Source organism: Cucurbita pepo, chromosome LG01 (genome assembly GCF_002806865.2).
Source record: "Cucurbita pepo subsp. pepo cultivar mu-cu-16 chromosome LG01, ASM280686v2, whole genome shotgun sequence".
Lineage (NCBI taxonomy): Eukaryota > Viridiplantae > Streptophyta > Magnoliopsida > Cucurbitales > Cucurbitaceae > Cucurbita > Cucurbita pepo.
In genome coordinates, this window is record NC_036638.1 from 3,890,967 (window position 1) to 3,905,232 (window position 14,266).

General features: G+C 37.2%; 2 protein-coding genes and 1 pseudogene across 2 annotated transcripts in view; 1 reads left to right on the top strand and 2 right to left on the bottom strand.

Annotated features, from left to right (window-relative positions):
• LOC111807994 (cytochrome P450 90B1) overlaps positions 1-1,183 on the top strand; it is a 4,296-nt gene extending 3,113 nt beyond the window's left edge. The window contains exon 8 of the mRNA XM_023693747.1: positions 658-1,183. Coding sequence (XP_023549515.1) covers positions 658-894 — 237 coding nt within the window. The 3' untranslated portion in view covers positions 895-1,183. The remainder of the gene's footprint in view (positions 1-657) is intronic.
• Positions 1,184-1,902: 719 nt separating this feature from the next.
• On the bottom strand, positions 1,903-7,171 carry LOC111808013 (annotated as a pseudogene).
• A 631-nt stretch (positions 7,172-7,802) lies between these two features.
• Positions 7,803-10,633, bottom strand: LOC111807984 (proline-rich receptor-like protein kinase PERK4). Its single transcript, XM_023693737.1, has 9 exons — positions 10,564-10,633; positions 10,130-10,451; positions 9,601-9,984; positions 9,044-9,523; positions 8,892-8,978; positions 8,735-8,805; positions 8,565-8,641; positions 8,333-8,477; positions 7,803-8,252 (listed from the first exon to the last, which is right to left on the bottom strand). The coding sequence occupies exons 2-9, from the start codon at positions 10,332-10,334 to the stop codon at positions 7,857-7,859; spliced, it is 1,845 nt and encodes a 614-aa protein (XP_023549505.1). The 5' UTR covers positions 10,335-10,451; positions 10,564-10,633; the 3' UTR covers positions 7,803-7,856.
• Positions 10,634-14,266: the final 3,633 nt, after the last annotated feature.

The window sequence follows — 14,266 nt, forward strand, 5'->3', positions numbered from 1 at the left end:
GGGGGGGGGGGGGGGGGCCGAGGAGATATGATCAGGCCTATTGGGTCGAGATGATTAGAGCCCCATGTGGATGGTGGGACACTCCCTTGCACGTGCACTGGTGCCTTTTTCTCTACTGGATTTATGCACAACTTGGTCCCTCCCCATCCCCATGTATTTTCTAGTTCCCTCCCATGCCTTCCCCTTTTCAAAAACTACCACTTCAACTTTCCTCAATCCAAAATGCCCTTTTTCTTCATTTCTTCACATCTTCATCCTTTCCCAATGCCCCTGGGTGAAGCCTGTGTTCGGGATTGATTGACGATAACATGGCTTGTTTAGTTTATGATATTCAACCATCACAGTTTTTCTTTTCAAACTACTCCATGTTTCAATTGCTATTAATTCTTTGAGGTTTATGTAGGTTAGGAATGATGTATATATAGATTGGTCCCTTTTTTGCCATTTGGAGATCCTCTTAATTGTTCTCATCTGTTCTTTTTGTTGTCAAATTTTCATTAAAATGTGGTCAAAGCAAATGACCAATAATAAATGAACTTTAGGAGAAAGCGACTCTCTTAACTTCATTTCATACCTATCCCCTTGTTCTTAAATTATGTTATAGCTTAATTAGTTCAAGTTCTAATATTCCTACTTAACGTCTTATGGTGGATGCAGCAAATGAATGGATTGCCATCGAGTGCGACGATAACCAATAACTTCATGCCATTTGGAGGCGGACCGCGACTATGCACTGGTTCAGAACTAGCCAAGCTTGAAATGGCCATTTTTATTCATCATTTGGTCTTGAACTACGAATGGGAATTGGTGGGTTCAGATCAACCTTTTGCTTACCCTTTTGTTGACTTCCCTAAAGGTCTGCCGATCAGGATCCGCCACCACACTCTTGTGTAATGACCATGGTCGCACCTGAATCTACCCTCCAGAATTTAGAGGTTAAAAAATGATTTTAAAAAATGGTTAATAATATTCTTGATTTAGTAAGGGGATCATTTCATAAGCTACTACATTGCTAATGTAAATTAAACAAGTCATTCAGTAATTATTAAAAGATAAGATAAGATAGATAAGATGGTTTTTCTTCTGTATTTCATTTCATATAGTTTCTAGTGAAATATTGCATGCATCTGTTGTGTGGCTTATGGCACTTGTGCCCTTCCATCAATATATTACATTTACCCTATTTCTTATAATATATTTATGGCCGAAAATATAATTTTTAAAAGTTTGGAAAGTGACCGAGACAAAATATTAATTGTTATCTTTATAAATAAATGTGATATATACCAATGCATTATGATAATATTCCAAATATTTCATACACTAATTTTCATGATTCTAAAAAATAACAATAAAATACAATAATAAGTATTCATACACACGATAATGTACAATTTAACTATGCAAGTTATTTTTAAGGTAAAGTTAATTCATTTCACTAATAATATTTTTAATGTAAAGTTAATAGTTAGTTTGTTTGCCATATGATATAACTTGAAATTGATTAAGATTTTAAAGTAATAGCTATGAATTGGTTCCCTAGTTTGAGGACAGAAAAAGAAATAGGAAAATACACGTGGTTGGTTGTAAGTGGTCAAATTAATCCACGCTGTCTTAGTACCGATAATCCAAAAGAAAAAAAAAACATTAGTTCCCTGTTAGGTTTTGTTTCGTTTTCTTTCATTGATGTTTTTTTGATTTGTGATAGATTCGGTCAACCATTGTGTCTATATGGCCTTCAAAGCTGCACGTTCTGCGTTCTTCAATGATTCTTTCAACTTTATTCCACGAACCTGCATTTATTACCCATTATCTCCTTTTTTTTTTCTCTTTTCTTTTTTACAAGTCAATTATTTATTATATTATCCATTTTTGGGGGTTTAATTAGGACCTTAGAAACTCTGCACTGAAGATTAAATATCAGATTCAGAAGACAGTTCAACTATGAGGACCAAAAATTGCATGCAACCAGAAACCCTCAAGTACATGCAATGTTCCCACCCACAAACCTAGCGTTAACAGTTAGAGTTAAGGGTAGAGAGTACCCCTCCTGTTGAAGTTGGTAACACCACCTCCCAGCCAGGTCCTTTCAGAGGATATAACTCACCATTAACTTTAGCTTTCTCATCCTCTGAACCAGATGGGACAACCAGATCAGAGCGGTCTAAAATGCGCTCCAAATCAGCGTCGCTTATGTCTGCCTGTATCATCTTGCTCAGCAGAATCTTCCTCTCTTAGTAGTGCTAATAGATCCGCTTCCTGAATTTTTTTTTTACCACAACCAGGTAATGAGCTTGCACAACAAATCTTGGTCACCAAGTAACATAAACAAACTTCTCACGAAAAGATATTTTATTTTTATATTCGAGTGTCCAAGCTGGCTTGCACACATCCCAATTGTTCTCACGAGACAACTAATGGTTGTCGCTCTATTAACATTTCCAAAATCAAATGTAGGCAATGAAGAATCAGAGTGCATAAAATGGATTGAAACGCTTCAACTAACCTCTACAGCAGCTCCAGAGTCGGATTTTGTCCGCTCATGGTGAAATTGCCCCTTCTCAATGACCACGTGCTCAAGCTTCAACTTACTAAAGGCCCTTTCAGAATGCGGCCCTAGTATAACACAATTCGTCAAAGATTATAGAGTGCTGATGAATAGCTTCATGAAATATACACCAAGAGATTAAGACCATCAGCAAGCTACCTCTATAGACTGAGCTGTTGCAAATTTGTAAACATGTACAGGTTTTGTTTGACCTATCCTGTGACACCTATCCATGGCCTGCAAATCCATTTGTGGGTTCTGGTGTACATAAGAAATATGGTGAGTTACATACATGATACATACATATGTGTATTTATGCATAGTACAGTATCAAGAAAAATACCCAATCGCTATCATAGAGTATACAAGTATCTGCAGCAGTAAGGTTGATACCCAGACCACCAGCCCGCGTGCTTAAAATAAATATCCTGTACTTGCTGCTACCATCATTGAACTCCTGGATCTACATGTACAGAAACTAAATTGGTCAATTATGCAATCCTTGATACCCCATCACCAACACTTCCATGAAGGAATATTCACAAAATTTTGAGTCTAGCTAAGGAAATAAACCCAAGATAAGAAATCAATTAAGGTAATAGATCACCACGGCTTGTAAAGAGATTCAATTAATTATTTAAATAAAACTGAATAGACTACCATTTTGTAACATTCAAGTAATTGATTCAGTCTCAACTCGACGTTTCTCAAGATCCCAAACAGAGCCTAATAAAGTAGGAGCACAAAGTACAAAATGAATGCAAGGCAGTACTGAGGTTTTTGGACATCTCATACTAATATGAAGCAAGGTGGAATGGCTAGGCATGCACCTAGATCAGGACACACTCATGAGCACCTTAGGAAAAGCAACTGTTCCAAATGTGCCCATCCGAACATTAGGGACCAACAGAACATAGAGTTCGCCAACTAGCCCAAGGGAAATAAAGTTGTGGGGGCACTGAAGTCAATCATTACCACCACCACCCCACTACAAGCATTCCCATCGTGTGAGCCCAAATATGGTTTCCTACTTTTATAGTTTCCTACTTTCTCTCTTCCTTGCTCCACGAGCCCAACAATCAATATTTTACACCCCCTTCCTCTGCAACAATTGGCTCATTCTCTCCATGGTAACAGATAACGGAATATAGTTCCTTAGTGCAACAATTTCTGAAAGTGACATTATACTGCAACGTTTTGGCACATATTGGCCTTCATGCAAATAAAAAAAGCAGTGGATGAAAGAAAAACAGACCAACAACAAACAACACGACTGGCTTCAAACTGTTTGGTTATTTCATGTGCAAACTCATACCTGTCTTTTTCTTTCATCTAGTTTCACACCACCATCGATTCTGCAAACTTCAAATCCCTTCTACTAGAATAGTACTCCATGAGATCCAAAATCTTAGTCCATTGAGAGAATATAAGGACCTAATAGAAATGCAAAGTAGGCAATTAGGTTAACTAGGAAAACTGAGAAGAATGACAGAACAAGAGTTACAGATCAATTTACTTTATGCTTGCGTGCAAATAACCGTGTCAACAATCTATCTAGTAAGCAAAATTTTCCACACTGCTCAACTATCTGCTCTACAGGAGGATATGTAGCTGTCAGGAAAAAAAACAAGGGATTAAGTGACATTGTATAGTACAATTTTACCATGAAGGATTGAAGAATAAGAGGATGATACAAGATTTATCAAAAACTGATTCCAAGAGGTCAGGATGGTTGCAAAGTTTCCGAAGCTGGACCATCAACTTATTCAGCTTTCCTTTAAAACCATGTCCTGCATTTTCAGAAAAGAATTACAACAATTAGCAGAACATAAAATGGACTGGAGTCTGTAATGAATAAAAATGACGTTCATAAAGAAATTCAAAATGAAATAAAAATGATAAGAATAGAGAAAATTGGTAGTTACAACGGCAAGCACATGGCATACATATACTAAAAGCCAATGCTATACCACCTGAGCCCTTCTCTGAGAGATGATTTTCCAATGTCTTGTTAATTAAGTTCTTCTGATACTCAGTCATGTTTGCATAAATTATGATTTCTTTTTTCCGGGGGAGCATTTTAGCTCAACATCAGATTTCCTTCTCCGAAGTAGAAATGGTCTCAGGATTGCATGCAGCTTTGCTACCACCTGCAGGATTTGAATATATGAATATGACAAACTTGTGCAACATACTTCGGAAAAAAAATAAACCATCAAAAGAATTACAAACATGGGCCTTTCTGTTCTCTTGGGTTTCTTCTTTCTCTTCAGCATGACACTTTCCAGAGAGATCAAACCTGAAAACAAATTATTAGGAGGAAATAAATCTTCAATATGGTAATAATAACTATTTGACCCCCTGACTTATAAGCTACCACTCAAAATATGAGTGCTATTATTTATTTAACAGAGTTCAGTATTTCAAAGGGAATATAAACTTGCCTCCGTGTTTGTGGATGAAAAAAGAAAACTCGAAGATTATACTATAAAAAAATAAAAATAAAATAAAAAGGCATACTCACCCTGACTCAAATAAATTCTTCATTGGATGAAAAGATATCTGGCAAAATAAAGTTCAACGACGACCAAAGCTCTGCCGAGTTATTCTGCAGGGGTGTCCCAGTTAGCAGCAGTTTATTTTCAACAGTTATGTACTTCAACTCCTTCAGCAATTTGCATTTTGAGTTTTTTAGCCGATGCCCCTTCAAGAAAAATATGCTTTCAGGATTATAAGTTTCCTAAAATCCATTGCTATATGTTATAAGAGACTCTTTAGTAGCCTGGTCTGAAAGATGGCTGACCTCATCAACGACAAGATATTTCCAATTATAATGCCTCAAAATGATTTTAGCATCACTCATTGCAATCTCATACGAAGTAACCACTCTGGGGAATTTGGGTCCAATTGTTCTAGGCATGTGCTTCCTTCGAATTTCTTCCCTTTGTTTTTTGTCACCATGATATACAATAGCAGTCACTGTGGGCACAAATCTATATACGGAGACATACAAACAAAATGGAGGAAAATAAGGCGTCTAAACAATTTTGTTGTTAAAAAAAATTCATACCAAGTTAACACAGTGTACCTCGATATTTCATTTATCCAATTTGAAAGAGTGGAAAGAGGAGCAATTACCAAGTAAGGTCCATCCAGTCCCTTCCCTTTCAGATGTGCAAGGAAGGCAATCGTTTGAATTGTCTTACCAAGCCCCATTTGATCTGCAAGGATTCCGTTCAGCCCATTCTGCCATAATGAAATCAACCATTTGACACCCTTGAGTTGGTAGGACTTCAATTTACCACCAGTCAACAGAGGTACGAGTTCACTCTGCTCCTTTTCTATTCGTTCTTCCTCGGTCAAGTTTACATCTTCATCCCGCTCACCTTCTTTCGATCTAGTCAGCATAGCTGCAACAGCCCTTTTTGCCTTCCTCTAGAAAAAGTTTCATCTCAGGTTAGAATTTATATAACAATGTACCTATAGTGCTGAAGTACTAAAGGATATTGAAATTTCAAATATAAGAAGGATTTACATGATGTTATGAGACTCACATAATTCTTACATTATTACAACGTGCAGAAGCTTTCCTCTTCGAACCACGCCCACAACTTTTCCCAACAGATTTCTCGTCCTCCTGCACTCCATTCTAGCTAGTTGAAATCAAATCTCAATGAAGGGAAGAAAAGGCGAATAACTTTAAAATGCATAAAGTATACAGCAGATAGACATACAATTGTGATGTCATCCATTTTCTCCAGCAAAAATTCTGAGTATAACTGTGTTTGAGTGAGAAGTTCATCCAATTTGGTAAACTGATTGTCATTCAAGTTTGGAGATTCTGTTGAATCCTCAAGTCTCTTGGCCTCTTCTTCCTTAACCCGAGCTTCCAGCAATTTCTGCTGCTCTTCCGCCATCTCTTTTGATATAAAGCTGGAATCCCCAATTTTTGCTTCCAAAATTATCTCTTCCTCCAACTTGATCTAATTATCCCCATTAGACAAATCCTTCATGCCAAAAGGGGAAAAAATGTCATAAAACCTTTTAACATTCACTACTGACATGCATAACATACACTATTGACATGCATAACATACAGAAGTTACAAGCACGAAATCGACTCTTTTCTTTCCAGCAATTGCGAAAATATCCACACAAGTTCTATTGTAGCATCAGAAGAATCGAGAGGTAAAAAGAGTCGGAGCACACAGCCAGAGTGAAGAAAGCGAAAAAACCTCGTTTTCTAGAACCGAAGTCGGGGACTCTGCAGAATTATCAGCTCGTGGTTTCTCTTCGACAGCCATTGTCAGCCATAAAATGAGTGTCAAACGGTGAATAAAGACCGGATCAAACCTTCAAACAGAGCAGAACCACTTGAGAGTAACAAAAACCAAGTGATTTGTCTAAGAAGCAGTAAAACCGTGCTTAGAGTTGATTGATCTTAGGTACTGTTCTTACCACTCAACAAATACAAAGAAGAAAATCTGGAAGAAGAACGAACCAAATGCGCAACAGAAAATCGAACAAACTCTAGTGCCCTAGTGAGATTCAGCGAGAAATGCAGGCAAACGACCCGGGAAAATGGATCGTCGTGATGTTTCGCGGAGAATCTGCACGGTCTGAGTAATATTGGTTCTTTNAAAAAAAAAAAAAAAAAAAAAAAAAAAAAAAAACATTTTCTTTTTTCCTGGTTGGGGTTTTTGGCGGGAAAGGAACATCCATTTTGGCCCTGAGAATGCAATTAATTACAAAAGTACCTTCGCCGGACTTGTTTTTTTCATTTTTAATTTAATTTAACACCGTTATCATTTATTAAAAAAAATCAACAATGTGATAGAAAATTTATAACTCATAATCTTTTTAGTGAAAGACGTCTTAATCAATTGATTAATTATGAAAATGTAGAAAAGGGCATTGTTACAATTAATACCCTGAAACTAAAAGAATAATATATTATTAAAAAAATCTATAAAAAAAAAAAAAGTAACTGATATAATAATAATAATATTTATATAATTTATTAGACATTTTATCAAAATATATACAAATTGGGAAAGTTAAAAATTTAATTAAATATATTTTAAAATGTTTATTTATCAAACAGACAATAAAAATCCTCTAAGTTATTGGGGACCACAATTGTTTAACAATAATAACAATGAAGCAAAGAAATTGAAATCATCTCAAAATACTTTTTTCCTTTTTTTTCTCTAAAAATTCAAAAAAGAAAAAAAGAAAAAAAAAAGCTCTGAAATTGAATGAATATATAAAATAAAATATCTGTGAAGGAAAAAAAACAAGTGGGGGCTCAAAAGAGAGGCCTTTGGGTCCCGGGATGGTTGATCTCTCGTGAGTCATTGCTAGAAGTTGCGAGCTCACTGCTGTCGTCTGACAAAGCTAGTTTCCTGAATCTTGACATGTCGGCTTGGTACGCATTTGAATCATAGTCCGACCCTGCCACACTATAAATTGAGCTTTGACCTGGTCTTATCCCGTCGTTTAGGTCGTCCAATGAATAATCCCCTTCGAGGGCTCGTACTACTTGGCTCATTTTGGGGCGTTTTCTAGCGGAGTGACGGATGGAGGCTGCAGCACATGATACCATGCGCCCCATCTCCTGAGTATTGAACTCCTTTCCTAATCGCTTATCCACCAGCACTTCGTATACATCTTCTCCCATTTCTCCGCTAATAATCGCTCGTGCCTATCCACGTTTTTAAATAGTTATCAAACGAGAGTTAAATAAGCATATCTAATTATAAACTTTTTATAACGTATACCAACCCAGTCTACTAAGCTATCCTCCATAACATGATGAGGATCAACCGGTCGTTTTCCAGTAATGAGTTCCAATAACATTACACCAAATGAGAACACGTCAGACTTCTCTGTTAGCTTCCCGCTTGATGCATATTCGGGTGCTAAATACCTAAATCAACATAAAAAAAAAACATTACAAATTTTTGAATGTTATTCAAACGGACTGAATTAGATATAAAATTTGAAATTTAATTACCCAAATGTACCCATAACCCTGGTGGAGACATGGGTGTTAGTATCTGAAGACAACTTAGCCAATCCAAAATCGGCCACCTGAAGTCATGGGAGGATTATGTGATTTTGATGTTAAAAAATCTAAAATCAAACAATTTATCATTTAGTATGATGTATGTTTTTTTTTCATACCATTGCTTCGAAATTGGCATCAATTAGAATATTAGCGGACTTGATATCTCGATGAATAATTTTTGGATGACCTGAGAGTAAATGTATTTGTTTGTTATGATTTAGAAAACATAGGGAAATGTAGATAATATAAAGTTTTAAAGGGGAAAATTCTTACAATCTTCGTGAAGGTAAGCAAGACCCTTGGCAGAACCTATGGCAATACGAAGCCTGGTTGGCCAATCCATTACAGGGAGGTCTTTAACTGAAACCAAATCATAAAATTGAGAGAGAATTAATGTTTTGATTTTTGTAAATTAAAAAAGGTACCATGAAGGTGATGCTCCAAGGTGTTGTTAGGAACAAACTCATAGACCAACATTCTCTGTCCACCGGCAATGCAAAAGCCAACCAAGGACACCAAATGGCGATGGTGGACTCTACTAATAATCTCAACCTCAGCCATGAACTCTCTCTCCCCCTGCCCGCTTCCCACCTTGAGGCTCTTCACCGCCACCTCTTTCCCGTTGGGCAACACCCCCTTGTGCACGTATCCGAACCCCCCCTGCCCAAGTAGGTTGCCGTGCGCGAACCCTCCTGTTGCTGCTGCAAGCTCGTCGTACGTGAACGTGCTCTTGCTGAACCCGAACGCAAGGGATGGCGATGGTGGAGGCAGAGGAGGCCCTGCAAAACTACCGCTTGTGGTCATGTTCTCACTACTCATGGGCGGCCACCCATTCACGCCCGGACCCCCCCCTGCGTTGTTGTTGTGCCAATTTGGTTTTTGTGAACCGTTGTAATAGTTACCACCTGCAATTGTGTTAGTTAACATTATATGAAATAATTGAGTTAATTAAAGTGGTGTGGTTTGAGGAAATTAATTTAACCTTTAGGTCCATTCGCATTGTCTCCACTATAGTACGACATAGGATCTTCCTTCCTCTTCCTCTTCTTGGAGCACAGAGCAATTAATGATATGAGAAGAATTATGAACAATCCCACCCCAACCGCCACCCCAATTATGACTCCTGGGCTCACATCCGACGACCCTGAATCATCATTGTTGGATGATTTGTGTGATGATGATTTGTGTGATGATTTCCCCTCCGTCCGATCTCCCGAGGTCAATGCATCTTTTGAAGATGATGAAGATCGCGGTGAAGGAGATTTTGAAGCAATCGGCGTCGATGACCGCGGGCTTGGCGCTTTTGAAGATTTACCCGATTTTCTATCCTTAGAGTCCTTTGATGACTTTGGTGCTGGAGATTCATCTATATAATGTAAATCAAGGATTAAATATAATTACTATAATCTTTAAAAATAAATAAAAATAAATAAAGCCTGTGGTTCATCTCCTAACTCGGGAACTCCATGTCCACAATAATTTAACAGAACCTGATGGGGGCGGTGAGATACCGGAGTTATTATCATCTGATGGTGTAGAGCTATCGGGGTTGAAATCAGGAAACGATGGTGATGGCGGTGAGAAGGAAGAGGAAAACGACGACGACGACCATGAGGAGAACGAGGACGAGGACGAGGACGAGGACAAGGACGAAGATGGATTGCCTGGTGTAAATGAAGAGTGCTCGGAAGTAGTTTCTTCATAAGTTGAACTCATTTCTCTCTCTCTCTCTTTCTCTCTCTCTCTCGAATGATATAAAAAGCAGTGAAATTCCGGCACAGATTAAACACCAAATATTGTCGCCGGAAATTTCACCAGCTTTCATACAAAACCCTGAAAAGAGAAAAAACACAAAACACCAACCTAATGGCTCACTGATTCCGCCATGACAACAAAGTGTGGAGAGAGAGGATTAAGATTAAAGAAGGGATTAAAGACTAATTACCTTTTGGGAGAAAGAGGGAAGAAGGGGGGGGAAAAATGAGCCTCAAATTGAGAATCCCTTGAGAGAAAATTAGAGGAGACCCCCTTTTGGATTGCGTAATCCAATGGTCTCCTACATACAAGCTGGATTAGGCATTGTTTTTAATTTCCTAATCCCAAGTTTAGTTGGAGTTTGTTATTAATATTAACCATTTACACCACTTCTGGTTGACCTCTAACCCTTCTTTTTTTTAACTAACTAACTCCTTGTAATCATTATTTTTGGTCTCCTGTTTTCAAGCTTTTCTTTACACTTCGCATCAAACACAGCCTCAAAAAAATCCAAAAAAACGTTCTTCATTTGCACTATGTTTATTTTTAACATATCTTTGTCGGTATTTTGGAATATTAATATCTCCAGACTTTTCTTAAATTATGGTGACATGTTTTCAACTCTTTTCTTTATGTATGCATTTTTATTAATGGAATATTATTCATACAAGGTTTAAGTATTATTTTTATTAATTTTATTTTAAGATTTTAAAGTAACAAAATAATATTGGTCTTATTTTTTTGGGCAAAGGACAACAAACATGGCCAATTAAAAGAATAGTCTTTTGTTTCAACCTGTCGACGGCCACTATATAGTCGGTCCTATTCACTTATTTCCACATAAAGAAACTTCACCAAACCCAACCAACTCGCTCGTGTTTCTCAAAATTTCTTGTAAATCATGATCCTCCGGCGGCATCCTCTCCACCGGACACACCCTCACAAGGCTATTCACGTACGGCAGAAACCGCCCCGCACTGGCACTGGCACTGGCACTGGCACTGGCATTGGCACGATCTGGCGGATCGACTAATTTTTTCACAATCTCCCCTTTTCTTTTTTCCACATCATACAGAATCACATTGCTCCCCACAAGAATCATCGCCATGCCATCACTTACACACGATAATACTCTAACCTCTCCATCAAAATCCTCTCCCAAATAACTCCCAATATCGAGAGGAAATCGATGCTTCAACACCATGTCATGACCACCATAAATGCCAAGCGAATGAGCACCCATTTCATCATTCTCAATGTTACAAGTTATTACCATAGCATAGCACATCTCTCCACGGATCTCCGTTATAGCTCCATGGCCGGGAGGGAGAGGGAGCTGAATCTCCCCATATACTTCATATTTCAAATCAAACCCCAGAATGATGCCGTTTGACGTCTCCCAATACACGGTATCACCAATACAAAATCCGTCCCCTTTGAACATCAAATCACCATCGCCAGCATAGAAGTATTGGGAGTCAGAAATTTTCCAAGTGTTGGTCCTAGAAGAGTAGATCTCAAAGTAAACAGCGCTAACGGAATGAAAGGGGACAGCACAGACAATCTGGAAGTGGGATTCAAAGTTGAAAGTGGAGGGAGTGAAAGCAAGGGCAATGGCAGAGACATCTCCATGAAACAGAGAGGGCTCGGGGAGCTGTCTCCATTCCATAGTAGTGGGGTTGCATATGAAATAGATGCTGTCCTGGAAAGTGCTTTGGCAGCAGAGGAGGCCGTTGGAAGTGGTTCGGATGGAAGTGGATTCAGGGAGGAAGGAAAGGGAAGGGAATGGGACGCCATGGGAGTGAGGGTCGAGAGGGATGAAGAAGCAGTCTTGGCTGTTGGATTGGGAGAAGAAGCCGGAGATTTTGTTGAAGTGAATGGCTTGCTGGTGGGCGAGGAAGGGAGAAGAGATCCATTGGTTCCAGTCTTTCGAGACGGATTTGAATCTGCACAGGGATTTGGCTGGGACGAAACGAAGTACGTCCGTCTTTATCACGTCCTGGATGCCCATTTTGTCCTGTAACATAACAATATCATACTCAACATATCAGAATCAATGAGAAATATGAACCATTGCTTGGTTTGAAATTTTGGTTATGATGCATGTAAATATAACGTTTGGTTACTGTTCAATATATTATATTATGAATCACTATTGAAAAAAAAGTTAATCATGGTTTAATAATATAATTTACAAATATACAAAACTGAAGTTAAAACAAATCAATCCATCAATGCATCAATGCAAGAAGTTAATCAATGATTAATATGATTATACTAGATTAATATATTGGTATTATCTACTAAAATATGCTCCTAAAATGTTCTTGTATATTTGAATTCTACACTACAATTCTATAACAACATCCTGTTTTTTAAAAGTAAATCTAAAATCAATTTTTAGAAACAGTTTCTAAGAGACGATAAAATTTGACTTGAATCCGTTCACTCCAAACTCTGAGACTAATTCCTAATAACATATAAAGAAGGATCAAAGGCGCAAGAATCAAAGTACAGAAAGTGAAGAAGCAAAAACGAAGAAACACGAACCTGGCAAGAACAGAGTCGCTCTGTTTAATGCAACAAATTCCGAGTTCTTCGCGCTCTTCCGGATAATCAAAATGAAATAACGACGGAGGAATTGGAATCAGATTCGAAATGTAACTGCGAAGAATTTGAGAAGATATAGGATAGTTTGGGAAGTGATCGGTGATCAGGCGATGAAAATCGGAATCGTAGAGCGAGAGGGAGGCGATTATGGCGGAGAGAATCGGACGGGTAATTAATAACAAAGAACACCGTGAATAAGAAGAATCATCGCTTTTATTTGGCTGTGCGATTTCGTCAAAGTCTACGCGGACCGTGACTCAAGCTTGCGAGCGAAGCAACCTAGAAAATGGCGCTCATCTGCAGCGTCATGACATCACCGCTGGATTGTTGTTCGTCTGTGCGCGACTCTAACCCCGAAACGCAAAGCAAATCAAAGATTCAGAGTAAGATTCAGAGTTAGTTGACTTATCCAAAAATTAATTTGTGTTCAACTTAATTTATTTTTAATTATTTTTTTTTCATATGATACATACATATGTTCATTTTATTATTTTTTAATTATTTTTTGTAACAACTCTTCAACTAAAATTTTAAGTTGTTGGAATAAATTTTTAAAAAATATATATTAAAATTAATAACGATTGAAAATAAATAAATAGATATTTTACGTATTAATATTTTATTTCTATTAAATAAATAAATAACTTGAATAACAAGAATACATTATTTAAATGTTATCCAGAGTTTTATCAAATTATAAATATTACCTATGAATTTTTACTAAATCATAATAACTATATTCTATTTAACATATTTTTTAATATTATTGTCGTGATGGGAAGAAGTGGAGATGAGGACTGAAATTTCTTTGGATTTTCGCCGTCATCCAAAGGAAGAGAAAAAAAAAACATAAAAAGTCGTTATTGCCGGTTATAGACCATTCTCAAGAGAGCCCAACAAGAGTTTTTTTTGTTTTTTTTTATTTTTTTTAATGAACTGATTAAATAAAATTATAAAAGTTTTAGTACCAAAATTAGAACTTAACCTAACTTTAAAAAATAAAAACGCTCCAAACTTATCCAAAATGTTAGAGTTTCAAAAACATTTTTGAAAACGAAAAAACGAAAATATATTGCAAATATTTAAAAGAAAAGAGATAAAATCAGTGTAATTCAAATTCTAAAATCATTTATTTGAATAAAATGTGTAAGAAATAATAAAGCAAATGGGAAAATCCCGAGACCTGTAAAAACCGGGGTAAGCGGGGAGCAGACAATAAACCTACAAATGCGATTGCTTGTTCTTTCTTTTAAGATCAAAAGCAACCTCTCCCTTCGTACTCT

Coding starts and splice junctions, on each gene's coding strand:
- LOC111807984 (XM_023693737.1), bottom strand. CDS start 10,334: ATGAGTTCAACTTATGAAGAAACTACTTCCGAGCACTCTTCATTTACA. Junction 9,985..10,129: donor ATCAGATGATAATAACTCCG/GTATCTCACCGC, acceptor TACATTATATAG/ATGAATCTCCAGCACCAAAG. Junction 8,806..8,891: donor TGCTTACCTTCACGAAGATT/GTAAGAATTTTC, acceptor ATTTACTCTCAG/GTCATCCAAAAATTATTCAT.